This window comes from Bubalus kerabau, chromosome 12 (genome assembly GCF_029407905.1).
Source record: "Bubalus kerabau isolate K-KA32 ecotype Philippines breed swamp buffalo chromosome 12, PCC_UOA_SB_1v2, whole genome shotgun sequence".
Taxonomy (NCBI): domain Eukaryota; kingdom Metazoa; phylum Chordata; class Mammalia; order Artiodactyla; family Bovidae; genus Bubalus; species Bubalus kerabau.
The window spans coordinates 78,476,163-78,493,866 of NC_073635.1; the positions used below are offsets into that span (position 1 = coordinate 78,476,163).

Below are 17,704 nucleotides of genomic sequence, written 5' to 3' on the forward strand. Positions count from 1 at the left end.
AATCCCCTGGAGGAAGAAATGGCAACCCATTCCAGTATTCTTGCCTGGGAAATCCCATGGGCAATTTTATACTTAGAGCACATCTCAATTAGGATGCTGGATTTTTGTTGAAAAGATTAATACTTGACCTGTATTTAGATTCCGTGAAATTTACAACTGAAAAGTAGATTCATAGTTGATCCGAGCATACTGAAAAGTTTTCCAATAAGTATACTGAGGATCAGTTTTTAAGTTAAATTTACATTAAGAAGAAATAAAAAATTTAAATTTAGTTCCTCAGTGGCTCTAGCCACATCTCAAGTGTTCCGTAGCCATCTGTAGCCAGTGGCTTCTGTATTGAAGAGCAAAGCCTTAACAAGTAACCCTGCCTCGCTGGAGCCTGCAGTCTGGTAGGCTCGGTATGTAATTTGTCTGTGTAGTATAGTTTAGTCTTGTCCCTTGGTTACCATGTTAATCATCCTCACCCATCATTGCCCATCTCCTTCGGTGGGCTCCCCTGATCTGATTTAAATCTGCTCTCGGTTCCTCATTCCCAGAGCTGCTGCTGCTGCTGCTGCTAAGTCGCTTCAGTCGTGTCCGACTCTGTGCGACCCCATAGACGGCAGCCCACCAAGCTCCCCCATCCCTGGGATTCTCCAGGGAAGAACACTGGAGTGGGTTGCCATTTCCTTCTCCAATGCATGAAAGTAAAAAGTGAAAGTGAAGTCGCTCAGTCATGTCCGACTCTTAGCAACCCCATGGACTGCAGCCCACCAGGCTCCTCCATTCATGGGATTTTCCAGGCAAGAGTACTGGAGTGGGGTGCCATTGCCTTCTCCGTCCAGAGCTGCTAGCTGTACCCATTCCTGAAGAGGGAGGTTGTGATGGCCTGAGGGAGGCGGTGTCTTTGATAATAGTAGTTCCGGAACTCTTAGGATTGAAACAGAACAAGCTGGGAGAAAGAGCGGATTCACCAACAGTTAGGATAGCAGTATATTTAGCTGCAATCTGATGCACTTTCTGGAACATCTTTGACTTACACTGGACTGGCTGTCAGAAACTTGGCTCCTCTGCTTTTAAAAGCAAGTTCATCTTGATAGAGTCTGATGATCTAAATTCCGATTGGATTTTCACAGAAGTCCGGGGTAGGGGGGTGGGAGCAGGGAACTGTCTTCATATCTAAAAGTATGAGCAAAAGCATACCCCATTCACTGGACTGGATTAAGAGTGTTGTTCCGGTGTGGTTTTCAGGAATACTTGAGTAATAATTCATTGGTGCTTGAATCCATATTTGCCGATTTCTTTTCCTACATGTGAAGGGTTAGCCAAGACTGTACGGCTTTGAGGATGAGAACCCATCTCCTGCATCTTTGTTGTTCTGTGACCCCCAGTAAACCCAGGTCCTTAGGACTCAGGGACACTGTAAAATTTTTGCAAGTATAAACTCCACGTGTCCAGCCTCTCACTGTGTCTCCAACATTATTGGAGCCTCATCTCCACTGAACACACGGGCAGAAATGTTTCCTCGCTCGTCCTTTGTTCTCATGGGGGTTAGAGGTGGGGGTTGAGTTAAGAGTGCAGGTCCAGGCTGGTCGGCGAAACCTGACCTAGAGTCAGCTTGGTTATTAAACTCATCTTCTTAAACTCTTGAAGTTAAGATGGTTGAATGTTAGCTTCTGGGAACACAGTGCTGCCAAACAGACAAGCAGGAGCCTGTCAGGCCCCTCAAATATTTCACAGTTGGAAGTTAGGAGTGCGTCACAGCTTCCCCGGTTGCCGATGTCCTTCAGTGCACATACAGTTACAGCTCATTCAAACACTTCTACTGACAAGGAAGAGAAGGGTTGTGATGAAGAAGCGTTCCCCCCGTCCCAGGAGATGTCCCACTAAATATTAATAAACGATCCACGATTAGATAAGCTTGGCAGATGCCATTGCAGGCCTTCCCCCCATCAGAGACGCATTCAAGGCTGAAAAAAGCCCTATTGCAGATAAGCCTTGTTCAGCTTGGTTTACCTGGAGTTAACTAAACCTAACTGGCAGTCAGACCTACTTTTTCAGCGAACACTTGTGAACCACTCAAGGATTATTGCTCTCTGAACTTATTTGGTACGTGATGATTTTAAATAACCTACTTCCAGCCTCCATTAAGTTTTCAGTTATAAATTTTTTAAAAGGACATCAAGGCTAAGGAAATAACTAAGGTAGCTTGTGGCATACTCAATATATGAAAATGACCAACTTCTGTTATTTAGTCTTTCATTCATGCTGCACTCAATGTTAAATTTTTTAATATTTTTATAATTTCATAATCCTTAGAGATATTAAAAGAAACTAAATGGGCTGATCTTAGAAATCTGAATTAATCAGTCATATTTTTGTTGTAGATCTGTGATTCAACTCCAGGATTCTGCAGAACCAAACATTTTTAAGTTGTGACTCTGTTAAAAACTAAACTGTGCTAAAGTAAAATGAACTTGCGTTCATTCACTTAGTGAGTGAGTCAGTTATCAGCTAAATTGCTCGATAAATACTTCTTGAGGACCTAATAGCCCTGATCTAAGGCGCTAGGGAAGCGGAAATGAAAACTACAAACGGGAAAGAAAGCAACATTACCATCAACCAAGTATTAAAAGTAGAGAGAAAGTATGAGAGATCTGAGAATAATATCAGGAGGGGTCTACCTGTCCCTCTCTAAGCTCAAACCTCTGTAAACTAGAAAGGACGTATAGGGTGAGGAGTGCACATTTCATCCAGAATGACAATATATCCTTATTAAATAGAAGAGACACATCCCAAATAATTGTTTATAGCATTTTCAACAATAAAATCAATGGCCTAAATGTGAAATTAATTGGAAGCCACGGTTCTAATACACTGTTTTGGCGATTAAGCACATTAGATTGAATTGTCTCAGAATGCCTAATTATTGTGTCTGCCATACTCATCTGTTTGAGTCATCCCTAACTTTTGGACTGCTGCCTGGATCATTTCTGCAATACAGTTGCAGTTTCGTATTCTTCTCTTTCTTTTAATGCATAACTTCTCTTACTATATTCAAAGCTCAAAACTCTAAACTGCACTTTTGCAAATTCGAGATAAGAGCTAAATAGTTTATTCAAGTGTTGAGTCCATTGAGTTGGGGTGTAAGTTGATTTTATTTTTTAATTGAGAAATGTTTTATAGTATAGGATAGTTGATTCACCACTTATTTATGTTTTGCAGCTTCAAGATTTAAAAGTGCCTGTGTGAAGTCACTTTTGCTGGAAACCACACTCCGGGAGCTTTTTGTTCAGATCTTGTTTTTCTGTCAAATATACATTACCCTGACCTTACGAGTGGATGAAGATACCTCAACTGTCTGACTTTGCCAATTGCTTGATTTCAGAATTTTAAACGGTGGAAGGAGAAAGAAATCCTGCTAAGATCTGAACATCTCAGTGGCTTATTTTCCAGCGTCGTCAATATCTGTGAGTGTCAGGACTAAATATTCTCCCAAGGAGTGCCATGATATTGAGGTCACTTTATTAAAAACAGTTGTGTCTGCGAAACGATCAGGAGACTCGGACGTTTGCAGTTAGAGATGACACTGAGCATGCTTTTATTGCGGCCCGCAGTCTTCGAGTGGGGCATATTGATTGATGAGTGACTGCCTGCCGATAAATTTTCTCTGCGCTCTGTATCCTGGATTGGACTTCATTAAGCAATTTATCACTTACCTTCAGACTTACATGTGGGATTTTTCACAACAATAGTTTTGGAATCATTGGAACTTGGATTGATTTCATCATTTAGCAGGGAGGAACAGGATCCCAGTTATTTTCTCATCATGGCTTTGAATGTTGCCCCCGTCAGAGACACAAAATGGCTGACGTTAGAGGTTTGCAGACAGTTCCAGAGAGGAACCTGCTCCCGCTCTGATGAGGAATGCAAATTCGCCCACCCCCCCAAAAGCTGCCAGGTTGAAAATGGAAGAGTAATTGCCTGCTTTGATTCCCTAAAGGTAAGAGAATGCATTTTTAGGTAGTCACATCGATGCCACATTGGACTGTCAAACGGAATGCTTTGCATTGTACTTCTAACAATCGATTTTCAATCCTGTTTTTCTTATTTGTGGTGATTATTGGGAGATTTGCACTCAGATTTTTTCATGTCAGGCACATATAAATTTTTTACAGATCCATGTTTAAATTAAAAATACATGATAGTGTATTTTTGGTCTGGCATGACATTCATGTACTCAAGAGTTTTAAATCAAAGTCTGGCTTGTGACAACTGAAGATAAATATTTTATTAACGTTTGATCTTCTGGAGGTTATATAAAGGTGAAGAAATTGAATGTGTCACTTTTACGTGCCAGTTACTCTGATTCACCTCTTGAAGAATTTCTCCTCTTGTGGCTTGCTTTCTTGACCAAGGGCTTCCTAAAATACTTCTTAAGAGGTTTTTCGCTCTCTTTGGAAATTTGCCATGGCTAACAGGAATCATTAAATACACACTCAGTGCTCCCTGAGAACCTACCGTGTGTAAGTTAACATATAGCACATCAGAGAAGAAATGAATGTGCTTCAAGTTGGTATCCTTGATGAGCCCACTGTCTGGTAGGGAAAATACAGCAAATGGCTATAATTCAAGACAGAAAGAGTGTGTGTTTCGTCGCTCAGTTGTGTCCAACTCTTTGCGACCCCATGGACTGTAGCCTTGAGGCTCCTCTGTCCATGGGGATTCTCCAGGCAAGAATACTGGAGTGGGTTGCCATGCCCTCCTCCAGGGGAGCTCCCCAACCCAGGGATCAAACTCGGGTCTCCCGCATTGCAGGCGGATTCTTTAACATCTGAGCCACTAGGGGAGACCAAGACAGAAAGGGGCACGTGCTCTAAGAGAAGGATAGAAAGCAGACTTCTGTGATAGAAAGCAGATTCATAGAAGGGAGCGCTGGCTTCCAGCTGATTGTTTCAGAAAGGTTTTTGGAGGCTGTGGTACCTGAGTTGTATGCCAAGTTGGGTGGAGATTAGACTTGAAGAAATGGGAGAATTATTGTGAAAGATCTCATTGAAGAAAATGGGGATGACTTAACCCATAATTCTTTGAGGTGGATTTTTTTCCCTAAAATTATGGATCCTATCAATCCCTGACTGTCTAGGATAGTCCTAACATAATTGCAATATTGTTTTCAATGATACATGTAAGACACATAGCTAAAAAAAGAAAATAGAGCTTAAATTTTACATCTCTGAAAAACTTCATATAAATAAGCTTACCAAACAACAAAAAATTGATCCATGCTCTTAATATACAATTTGGGAAATCATAGTGCTGTGAGTTTATGATAGTGACCTTAGCCTATTTTGGGGTATTGAAGGCACTGGGTATGTTTCTTGAGAAAATTTCTTCTTTAAGTAAAAAAAAAAAAACAAAAAACTATGTCTTATTTGACTTACAGATGAAAATTGAAATATAAGACTTCAAATCATATTTTAATGGGAAAATTTGTCTATACTAAAAGCAGAACGTATTTATAGCTCAACAGAACAAAGATTAAAATTTGAAAAAATTACATATGTAGTTACGTCATTAACTACCCCTCTTTTCTTCCTTTTTTATCTCTCAAAGCTTATTAGTTTAGACTTTAAAATTATAACTCATTTTGTCTACATAGAATTGACTAGATGGGTGATAAATCACAATTCATATAGACTGTAACAGCATGAGCACATTTTTATATTAGTATGTATTTTGCTTGTAGTCAAAAAAGTAAGTAAAGTGTGTATTCACTTCTGTGATTATCACAAATGACAGCCTTCACTGTAAAAAACAGTGTAGATTAAAAACTAGAATGTAAGAACTTTAAGATATGGAATCAGGTCAGAAATGAGGAATTCATTTTCCAGGTCATCCCCAAGCCCTTTGTTTTATCAAGCCAACCCTTTTTTGGTTGGATATTTACTATTAAACTGAGGTTTTAGTAATTTCTTAAAACTTTTAATTCTTTCAACTAGTTAGGGAAGTATGCCCAACCTATTAAGGCTCAGTATTTTTTGACTATCAACAGCACAACTCCCAGATTCTTATATGTCAATATAGTACTGGAGATTCACCAAGATCACAATTGTTTGAGAATTCCCACCCATGAGAAAGAATCGAGAACAGTTATGTTTAGAATAAAATGTAAACCAAGCTGTGAGAACGTTGAGTATTATTTAGAAAGAGACCTTGAAGATCATTTTCAGAAGTGTCTAGTAAAACCGTTTCCAAGTGTGGAAGCAGAGTTGTATATTGCCTCAAGTTATTAGTTTCCTTTCAGAATTGTAAATTTTTAGGTTATTTAATTTGAGTGCAATGTCATAGATTTGTGACATTGTCAAACTGTAAACAGTGTGGAAAAAGCCCACAGGCACAGGAGTAAGACAGACCCGAGTCTACCTGCTCAACCACTTCCCAGCCTTCGGTGGGTCATTTATCACTTCTTAGCTTTGTTGTCTCATCAGTAAAATGAGAAAATTCACCAGGGACATTGGCTAAACAATTTACAGTGCCCAGCACCACGCTGGCCTGTTCACCTTGAAAGGCGGCTGTAAGGAGTACAAGTCCTTACAACAGGAACTGGTAAATAAAAGAGACACTCAAAAATACAGGCTAAAATGACAGATGATGATGGTGGTCATAATGAAGCTAATTTAATTTTATTTCATGTGTTAAAAAAGGTAGCTCTGCAGCAGGAGAACCAGCCTAGGGTAGAAAGAAGGGCAAGGGTTTTGAAGTCAGGACAGGCCGGGACTTGAAGAAACCCTGGCGGGGACATGGGCTAACTATATCATTTGAGACAAGTTATTTTACCTCCTTGACTTCAGTGTCATCCTATTTTAAATTGCTACGATAATTCCTACTTCATAAGGCTACTTCAAAGACCAACTGGCCTAAAACATACCTGTCACCCAGCACGAGCCAGACGTGGTGATATTAGTGTCTTTCCCTTCCTAGTAAAGGATCATGTAGTATGCACCTTGAGTTTAATGACTGGCTTTACAAGCAAAACGTGACCAACTCTTCAAGCATCCAATTCTTAATGTGTCCAAACTCTTAACCTATTGTAATAATACCTCAGTGATGCAAATTAGTCATGAGGTTAAAAGAAATCAAGTTTGAGGCAGACATCATTTTTGTTGTTGTTATTTATTGCAAGATATCTTCTGCAAACACTGTAGGGTACTTTTATTCATAAAAATAGGAAAAACAAATATGTGTTGGCTTGTATAGGTACAAGTTAATTTGTGAGCCTCAGATACTCCGCTTTTGTTTTTGTTATGAGTTAAATTCGTATATGTGACCAAACTTCCGTAAATACATACTAAACAAATTTGTGGGTGTTTGGAAAAGAGATTTGCTGAGGTCTTTGTTAAGAGAGGTGTATGTATATAGATGCTATTATAACAGATTTTGTAAAATGTACAGAGTTCTCACAATAACATTTGCAATTTATTCACAGTTACCACGCTGCATTTTATGTGAAACCACTGGACATACAAGCATTTATGATTTTTTAAAGTCACAGTGTTATTATGAACAGTGGAACTGCTTAAATCTTTTACAGAAGGCCAGAACGTTCCAGAACACCCTTGTATCCCTGGAGCCTAGAACAGTGTCTCATACCCTGTGAAAGTGAAGTGAAAGTCGCTCAGTCATGTCTGATTCTTTGCAACCCCATGGACTATACAGTCCATGGAATTCTCCAGACCAGAATACTGGAGTGGGTAGCCTTTCCCTTCTCCAGGGGATCTTCCCAACCCAGCGATTGAACCCAGGTCTCCCACATTGCAGGCGGATTCTTTACCAGCTGAGCCACAAGGGAAGCCCCCTCATCACTAATGGTAGAGCACGTTCATCAGGAAAATACTCAAGCTTCTCAGATCGGGCTGCTGCATATGGTTGCATAGGGGCGCACTGAACAGTAGGGCTCCGTTTCTCATCATAGTGAGATGGGCGCCCTCTGGAGTTGTGCAGTGCATAGCCCATGCAGCCGCGTGCTATGGCCCTGTTCTTCCTATCCCAATCGGTTTCAAACTCAGGGAGCTCTGTGCAAGGACTGAAGACACAGGCTGACTCCGGAAGTACAACACAACACTGGAAAATTGACAGGACAGTTATTTCACTTTCTCTGAAACTGCATGTGATGCAAAAACTACTTGTTTTTACTCTCCCATTCTGTGAGATGCTGGCTATAAGTTGGCTGATGACAAGTAAAATTGTAGTCTTCAGATTTATGGATGAAAAATTTAAAAATTAGAAGTGGTTAGATATGTGGCCATTTTGGACAATTTTTAAAAAATATTCCCCAAAGGTATCAGAATATGTCACTGGCCTCAACCTTAACTTCACATTTTTGAATTGCCGTCTTGCTCTTCAGTTCAGTCACAGTTGTGTCTGACTCTTTGCAACACCAGACTTCCCTGTCCATCACCAACTCCCAGAGCTTGCTCAAACTCATGTCCATCGAGTCGGTGATGCCATCCAACCATCTCATCATCTGTCATACCCTTCTCCTCCTGCCTTCAGTCTTTCCCAGCATCAGGCTCTTTTCCAGTGAGTCAGCTCTTTGCATCAGGTGGCCAAAGTATTGGAGCTTCAGCTTCAGCATCAGTCCTTCCAATGAATATTCAGGACTGATTTCCTTTAGGATTCAGTAAGATTTCCTTTACAACTGGGCTCTTAATAGGGGCTAATTCTTTGCAGAAATTGCTTGAGTGTTTTCTAAATTATATGCCTCATTTTGGCCTGATTTAGAAGTATAATCTCAGGTAATTATTTCATTATCAATGGAAATCACTGTAGTCCTATAGAGCCTGTCAGCCAGGCATTTTTCATGCAATTATCTTCTTTCTAACAACTCTGTAAGGTAAATATTACTCAGTTAACCACTACAAATGTGGATACAGATTCAAAAATACAAGGTGCTCTCCTATACCTTATAAATGGTGGAGCAGGGATCTGATTCCAGTTGTGACTCCAGAACTAGAGTCATCTCTTCCCTCTTCCTAACTCCCCTTACAGAATAATCATCGGTGTAATTAATTCTCACACTCCTAATAGCGTAGTAATATTTATGTTTAACAAGTTTAGTATATTGAAGTGTAAAAAAACATTCCAAAATAGAAGCCCCAGGAATGAGCCTATTTATGTCCTTGAATATTAAATATTTTTTAAAAGCGAGAAACTGCAGGAGAATGCAAGGCACATGTTGTATTTGTTTTTGCATCTGCACACAAATATTATATCATCGCTTACTAGGTCTCAGTAACAAAAATGGTTTGGATTCAAGGTGTTGGAGTGTGTGTTTGCCCCCGTGATTCTGAAGTGCATGGTTTCAGATATATGATGTGAGAAGGCAGGACAGCTTTGCACTTGAAGAATTCTTGGATCCCCTGATTAGACTTCTCTCTTATGAGAGATTCATTTCCCGACCATGACTTCCGCTCTCTCCTGTAAATCAACCACTTCCCCTTTGTGCCCTCTCTTGACACCGTTCAGACCTCCATATATAGTTTACCCCTCTGAGTACGTGTCCCAGTACAAGCGGGTAAACTTCCTAAAGGCACGACTGTGTCTCGTCTCTGCACCCCAGCACTTAACGTGGCGTCATAGCGGAAATGCAATCATGACCACTCAAAGAATGCATAAGCCAACAAAGAGTCCTCATAATTTTTCAAAGGGGATTTATTGATGATCATCAGTGCATTTTGGATCCAGCATTGATCTCTGGATGAGCATTCACTCTTTTCTTTAAATATTTCCTTTTGCTGGCCTGGTCAGCCTCTCCTTGGAATTCTCTCCTGCTCTTTCCCCCATGGTATACTCCTAGTTCTGTTACCACTCTAACCTGCCTGTCTGTTCTGCCTCTAATCCCACCTCGTCCTCCTCTTGCTCCCTAAGGTAGACCCTCTCCAAGACCCAGTGTTGGTCCTCCCTAGGTCATGTCCAGTGATCCGTTCTGAAAGGGGAAGTGGAAATGACAGTGTTAGTCGCTCAGATGTGTCCAACTCTTTGCGGCCCTATTGACTGTAGCCGACCAGGCTCTTCTGTCTGTGGAATTCTCCAGTCAAGGATTCTGGTGTGGGTTGCCATGCCCTCCTCCAGGGGACCTTACCTACCCAGGGATTGAACCCGGGTCTCCTGCATTGCAGGCAGATTATCATCTGAGCTACCAGGGAAACCCTCTGAAGGGGGATCTGCCCTCATATATTCAGTTCCTACCTCTGTGCTGATCAGTCCCAGTTCTTGGGTGTGTGCTCTTCCCTTGCCAACTTCGAGGCTCCGAATTCCTACTGAACACCTCATGTGAATGGTTCATTGTCTGCTGCAGTTCAGGATATCGAAATCCACACCCTTCATCCTATCCCCACCCTGAGCCATCACCCACTCCATCCCCATGCCTTGTTCCCCAGGTGCAAAATCTTAGTTTGATCCTCACCATTGTGCTAAGCACACTTAATGTTTTTTTTTTTTCCCCCTCCTTGTCCTGATAGTGGGAAGTATGCATCTTTCCTAAGTAATCAAGACTGTGGAATCTTTACTCAGAAAAGTGGTCATACCCTGAGACTGCTGGCAAACAATCTCAGGATTGCAAAGGTTTCATGTTTACCTCTAAAAACTATCTATGGACTGTGAGTTAAGGAAGTCTCTCATTCACAGAGAAGTCTGACACATTAAAGTAGGCACAAGAAGACCAGAGGACCATTAAAGATACTTTCTGATTGTTTCCCAAATTTTCCTAGAGCCAAGATAAACACCAAATTCTTCCTAATACTCAAGATATTCTTTGCTCAGGGTGGATATACTTGTAGTTTTCCAGAACAAGAGGAGGACCATTACTTCCTGTCTAAGAGCAGACGGAATCAGCTTTGGTGCCTTCAGTGATCAAGGGAATGAGATTCTGAAGCTCTGCAGCATCTGCCTAAAAGTCTTACTTAGGGGCAGCACACCTGCGGCATTTATTTTATGGTTGATGCCACTTTCCTGGGACACGGCTGCTACCTAACACAGTTTACAGTGATGAATCAGACAAGATCACCTCCGTGTTAGTTTCCTGGGGCTGTGATTATGAAATACCACCAACTGGGTGGCTTAAAACCACAGAAATACATCATCTCCTAATTCTAGGGGCTGGAAGTTTGATCAAAGTGTCTGGGGACCATGTTCTTTCTGAATCTCCTACAAGAGCAGCTTTCCTTGCTTCTTCTGGTTTCTCGTAACACCTGCCCTATGACTGTGTAATTCTGATCTCTGCCCTCCTCTGCAGATGTCTGTCTTCCTGTCTGTCTCTCTTTGCATCATCTTCCCTCTGAGTCTGTGTCCAAATTTCCCCTTCTTACAAGGACATGAGTTATATTAAGGTAGGGCCACTCCCCTCCTCCAGTATGACCTCATCTTATCTAATTACTTCTGAAGTGACTCTGTTTTCAAATCGAGTCATAGTCTGAGGGACAGGGATTTAAGATTTCAGTATATCTTTTGGTGAGGGGTAGAGGGGGACAACATGAGGCAGTACATAACAGTAACATCTAAACATCAGAAATCAAGCACTGTGGTCTAATTCAATGAGTCCAAACTGGGTTTCAGAATCCATCTGCACACACTGCCCTGAATGGCCACTAGCCATCATCAGAGCTAGCAAAAGAGAGGAGGCTTAAAAAAACTCCAGTTTTTGATATTGAGTAAGAGAAGGCCTGATGATAAACAGTCATTCTGTGATTATAATGATCTGTGTTTAAGCACGAAAGAATAGATAAAAATAATTCACAGAGAAAAATGGCGAAACTGCTCCAAAAATAAAACTAATGAAATAAAATACCAATTGTAACCTTAGTTATATTGCTTAATAATTACATTTGTTTATTTACTCACTTTGCCTTGGGCAGTGATGGTAACTTCTGTTAGACCGTGTGGGAGTTCTTGGGAAACCATTTATCTACATTTATCATAATAAATAATGTTTCATATTCTGTTTTTCTGAAGATGGAAACAGCATTTTGTCAGTACCCTTCTTCCATTCAAACCCCTGTCTTTATTTTAGGGTGTTTTAATACAGTGACAAACTAGGAAGCAAAGAGCTTGAGTAAAAGCCCTGGTCTAAGAATCTGCACTGGTTCTGAATTATGACATTGCTGCATGTAAGCTTACATCATTCACCTCCCTGGGTTTCATTCGTTCATTCATTCCCTCTAACTAAACCAAAGGTACAAACACAAGATCTGTAGGAATCAGCAAGTAATATGAATGAGTGACTCAGCACTCACTGCTTGGGAGACCTAGGGCTGCCTGGAGACAGCAGGAAATTAGCCAAAGAACACATAACCCCTCTAAAGATGCCAGCAGCCACCCAGCCACAGACAGCTGTTGCCTGCCTTTTGAACATCCTGGGGATTTAAAAAACAAACAAACAAAAAGGAACCAGGGATACAAGTTTTGATGTGAAGTTTCTCAATTTCTAAATCTTGGCAGCCAATTAAAATATCTTTAAATCCCGAAGTTCAAATAGAACACCTCTACTGGAGGGATTCAGCCTAAAGTCTGCTACATTTAGCCTCTGAAACAAACAAGTATTGATCCTTTGACAGGCACCGCTAAACACTGGGAATAGAATAGCATATCCAGATTCTTCCATCTATAGAGCTAATTGAGGGCGGAGTGAATTTATAAACTGTTCTTCGTCATCCTTGAAAGACTGTTTTCATACCGCTTTGGTGATTCACTCTCTGGTTTTCCCCTTACCTCACTGGCCACTCCTCCTCTGTCTCTTCCTGAATCACCCTCCTCCTCCGGACCTCTAAGTGCTAGCTTCTCTCCAGGCTTTGTCCTCAAGCGTCTTTTCGACGTTTGCTCACATCCATGGTGGGCACCTTAATCTTCTGATGACTTACTGAACACATTCTTACCTCGGGGACTTTGGGCTTTCTGTCCATCCACCCCTAAACTGGACTTCCCTCAATGACCTCATCCTACCCAAAGGCTATAAACATTTCCTATATGCTGAAAATTTTAAATTTCTATCTCTAGCCTTGATTTCTCCTCTGTCTAGGCTCACACATCCAATTGCCAACCTGCCATCTCTACCTGGATATTCAAGTGACTTCTCAAGTTTAATATATCTACTAATAAGAACTCATTGGAAAATATATCCACTAATAAGAACTCATTGGAAAAGACTCTGATGCTGGGAGGGATTGAGGGCAGGAGGAGAAGGGGACAACAGAGGATGAGATGGCTGGATGGCATCACGGACTCGATGGACGTGAGTTTGAGTGTACTCCGGGAGTCGGTGATGGACAGGGAGGCCTGGCGTGCTGCGATTCATGGGGTCGCAAAGAGTCAGACACGACTGAGTGACTGAACTGAATAAGAACTTGAGGCCCCCCCTTCAATCTGCTGTTCCCATGGTACCTGTTCTCAGTAGATGGTACCGTTTATTTAGTTGATCAAATTAAACATCTTAAAACCGGCTGGAATCTTCTGTTACCATTACCACCTTGTCCAGTCTTTCTCTCTGTTCTATCAGCAAGTCCTATTCTCTCTGCCTTCAAAAGACATCCTAGATCTGAGCACTTTTTAGCACTTCTAAGATGACTGCCTTGGCCCAAACTATCATCGTGTTCAAATAGATTGTTACAATAGTCAACCATAGCTTTCACTTTTGCCATTCCTTACTCTCGTGACTCCACAGTCATGTCACTCTCTAGCTTAAAACTTTTCAGTAGCTGTTCATTTCATTGATGAAACCCAAAGGGCTTTCCCTAAAGCCCCATGTGGTCTGGCCCCCAGCTGCATTCCTGGCCCCACTTTCCCCCCTTTGCACTGGCTGTTCCCTCTACCTGGAATGCTCTCCCCCTAGGGGAGAACATTCTAGCCTACAAGCCTCAGTTCTTCACTCTGGTCTGGACTTTGCTTAAATAGCACACATCCTTCCACAAAAGCAACCTCAGAACTTGTCCTTAAGGGATGTTATCTGCCTATGTATCTCTCTCTTAACCATCTCCACTGCTGGAAGGTAATGCTGTAAGGCTGGGGTCTTCATTGCTCTATCACTGTACCTGGCAGCTTCTGGGTGCTCATTCATATTTACAAAAGAATTAAGTGTATCCTTGGGCTTCCCTGGTGATAAAGAACCCACCTGCCAATGCAGGAGGTGTAGGTTTGGTCCCTGGGTCGGAAAGATCCCTAGAGAAGGAAATGGCAACCCATTCCAGTATTGTTGCCTGGGAAATCCCATGGACAGAGGAGCCTGGTGGGCTACAGTCCATGGGGTCACAAAAGAGTCAAACATGATTTAGTGACTAAAAAACAAATATATCCTTAAATCTTTAAAATACCACTTAAAAATACTTTAAAACACTTTTTTTTCCCCACTGTTTTTCCCACAAAATTCTGCTAACTCTTTTGGCTACCTATTGCTCATTTTTTTTTTTCCATTAATCTATAGACAGAAAACCCTTCATGGTTAAAGGTTTTGTACAAACAAGTTCTTTGATTTACAACCCAAAAGGTGTTTCTGGACCCTGTGCATGATTTTGACTGCCTTGATAGGCAGGTCACATGGAGACGTGCCCACAAGTGTCTGTTAAGAGCTATTTAAATTCCCAGAGTGGCCTGTTTGGCCCCTGTGAGCAGCAAACTCATCAGTTCCCCAAAGCCTGACTGTAGAATGATGCTGGTACTGGATAACATTTTCCCTAGTCTGCTATAAAATCAGGACATTGAAATACATTTGTGTATTGTTTTGTTTTGTTTTTATTGTGATGGGAACACAACAGGAGATCTACCCTCTTAACACATTTTTTGGGGGACTGTGCCATGTGACTTGTGGGATTTTACTTCCCTGACTAGGGATAGAACTTTCAAACCCTGCATTAGGGGCATGGTGTCTTAACCACTGGTCCACCAGGGAAGTCCATGACCACATTTTAAAATGCACAATGCAGTGTTGCTGTCTACAGGTACAATGTTGTAATGCAGATCTCTAGAATTTATTCATCTAACATACTGAAACTGTATAAATACATTTTTTTTCATGAAGGTAAATTCTTTAAAGGTTGCTTTTTATTCTGATTGCTTCTTTTTTTTTCTGATTATCATAGTATCCCTTTCTTTTCTAAAACGTTTGTCAATAGATGCATTCTGTTGTCCTTTTTTCCTTAATGGCCTTACTCAGCAAAAAAAAAAAAAAACAACTGGGCAGCTGTATGTCAGTTTCCCTCTCTTCTTATGACATATTACTGCCCAACAAAATTCATAAAAATCTATATTATTTGGTCTGAAATTCCCACCATCAGACTCACTCCTTTGAGTCACACACAGGAAAGGCTTTGTCATTAGAAAGTTTCCGTTGAGTCCACGTTCCCCGAGAGGACCCTGGAACTTCCTGGAACTTTTCTGTTAGCAAATGAAGCCAGCTTGATCTATCAGATAAGCTCATTTTCATTCTGGGGGAGGAAAAGAGCCTGACCCAGAGACTTTGAGACCTAGGACATATTTGCTTTATTGTACAAGACCAAGTCCCCAGGAAGCCAAAAACAGCTGGCGTTCAATGTCAAGGTCTAATCCACAGGTAGGGGGGGGGCTCACCCCAGGGGGCTGGGGAGACCAGGGTTACTCTGGGGGAGCTTCACCAATAATGAACTTCACCTGTTTTACAATTTCCCCATGAACTTATCTGCTAATACTAAATAGCGTATTCTTTCCACTTGGTTTGGTTCAATTTCCTCTGGCTCAAAGATTACAGTCTAGCATGTATTACTCTTTCGCGGCACTGCTATGACCAAGGAGGATAAAATTGATAGAGGACAGATTCTCCCTGAGCACCCGCCCTTGGGATTCAGGGAGTGAGTGGATGCTGACATGTTTATTTGTGATCAGCCTTGCCCAGCCATCCTTCCTGACCGACCAGCATCCTGGGGATTTGACTGATGAGACCATCTTCTTAAGACTGAGGTCATATACCCATAATGAATATTAAGCCCTGTAAGAAGATGAGATACTGCCAGGAGAAAGAGGAAGACAAAATGACTCAGGGCTTTAACCTGGTTAAAGCAAAACAAAACGGCTGGAGTCAGTCCACTTCAGGCGTGTTTATGTATTTCATTTAGATTGCTGTTATCGTACTGGAGCATTTTGTATTCTTTTGAAAGTCAGTGCTTATCGTTTTTGATTGAACGTGATATGGACACTAAGGTCCATCAGTAATCAGTCTTAATATGAAAACTTATTTGCTGAAAAGTAGAAAACAGTTGATATAGGCTTCTTAAAAATGCCCATCTGGTCCACATCTCAAATCTCATTTGGAAGAATTTTCAAGAGTTCTCAGCCCTTAGTAAAATCATTAATAATGACACTGAAGATATCATTTCCACACCTGCTATGAAACTAAGCACTGACCCAGATGCTCAGGATCTAAAATTAATCAGCAGCAGCTTCATTTGAGTAATTTAATTCACATTGCTTCTCTTCCATTCCCGTTGGGCGCTGGGTTGTTAATGGAAACAGTGATACTGGAAAATTTTGGATAGCCGAATTCTTAATGAAGGATTCTAATAGATCCAAACATTCTGAGTGGTGTATAGAGGTGAGGCAAAGGAAATTTCACATCCTAAAGAACTTCAATATCTTTATTCATTTATTTCTTCTACAAATGGTCACTGAGCCACTCCTAAGCGCCAGACACTATGTTTGGTACCAAAAAAAGACACAGGAACCTTGTTCTAGTGGAACTTACAGTCAAGTGGAAGAAACAATAGCCAGTGGAAAGTAAACAAACTCATCAGATCTTCACAGTTTATCAGGACTGTTATTCGTTCATGAAAAGCTGAATGCCCAGAGATTGCAGGCATTGGGCCAGGCATTGGCATACAGCACTGTATAAAAGCAGACAGCTGTCTTGACCCCATGGGGTTTTCAGTCTAATGTGAGTGACCAGATGGGGGTAGAAATACCTCCTCTCCCCCCAAAAAATATTAGCTATTTTCAAGTTGTGTGAAGTGCTAAAAAGGAAATACAAGGAATGAGGATAGAAAGCAATGTGTCTGAAAGAAAATGAAGTTGCTCAGTCATGTCCGACGCTTTGTGACCCCATGGACTGTAGCCTCCCAGGTTCCTCCGTCCATGGGATTTTCTGGGCAAGAACACTGGAGTGGGTTGCCATTTCTTTCTCCAGGAGATCTTCCCGACCCAGGGATTGAACCCAGGTCTCCCACATTGTAGGCAGACACTTTACCATCTGAGCCACCAGGGAAGTCCTGTGTCTGAAGAAGAATTTAAATAGAAAAGATGGCCTGGGATGTTTTCCGCAGGAGGGGCTTTCTGAGCAGAGACCTGAAAGGTGAGAAGGAGGCAGCCGTGAGAAGAGCTTCCCCAGCACAGAGAAAAAGAGCAGTCCTAAAGCCTGGAGAGAAAAGCACTTGGCTGGCTTCTGGAAACCAGAGGCCAGGGTGCCTGAGACAAGGAATAGGAGAGCCACTGTGTAGGACTGGATTTGCTGCTCAGTGCTAAGACTTGAGCAAGAGGATGTCTTGCCTCGCGGGAAGGCCTGCTGCCTGGAGAAGGAGTTGCTGGCAGGGGCTGGGCCGGGAACTCCAAGAGGGAAGTTTTGCATCTTCACACTGTCCAGAGGTTGCCTCCAATGCTGCCAGGGGTGGGTGGGAGCAGTGGAGACCGAGAAGAGTGTATAGATTGAAAGTGTGTT

At 41.7% G+C, this 17,704-nt stretch overlaps 1 protein-coding gene across 5 annotated transcripts in view; it reads left to right on the forward strand.

Annotated features, from left to right (window-relative positions):
- MBNL2 (muscleblind like splicing regulator 2) overlaps nucleotides 1-17,704 on the forward strand; it is a 166,082-nt gene that overhangs the window by 47,696 nt on the left and 100,682 nt on the right. For all 5 annotated transcript variants that reach the window (XM_055542868.1, XM_055542869.1, XM_055542867.1 and 2 more), the window contains one exon: nucleotides 3,205-3,982. In XM_055542868.1, the coding sequence (XP_055398843.1) occupies nucleotides 3,809-3,982 (174 nt within the window). In that variant the 5' untranslated portion in view covers nucleotides 3,205-3,808. The remainder of the gene's footprint in view (nucleotides 1-3,204; nucleotides 3,983-17,704) is intronic.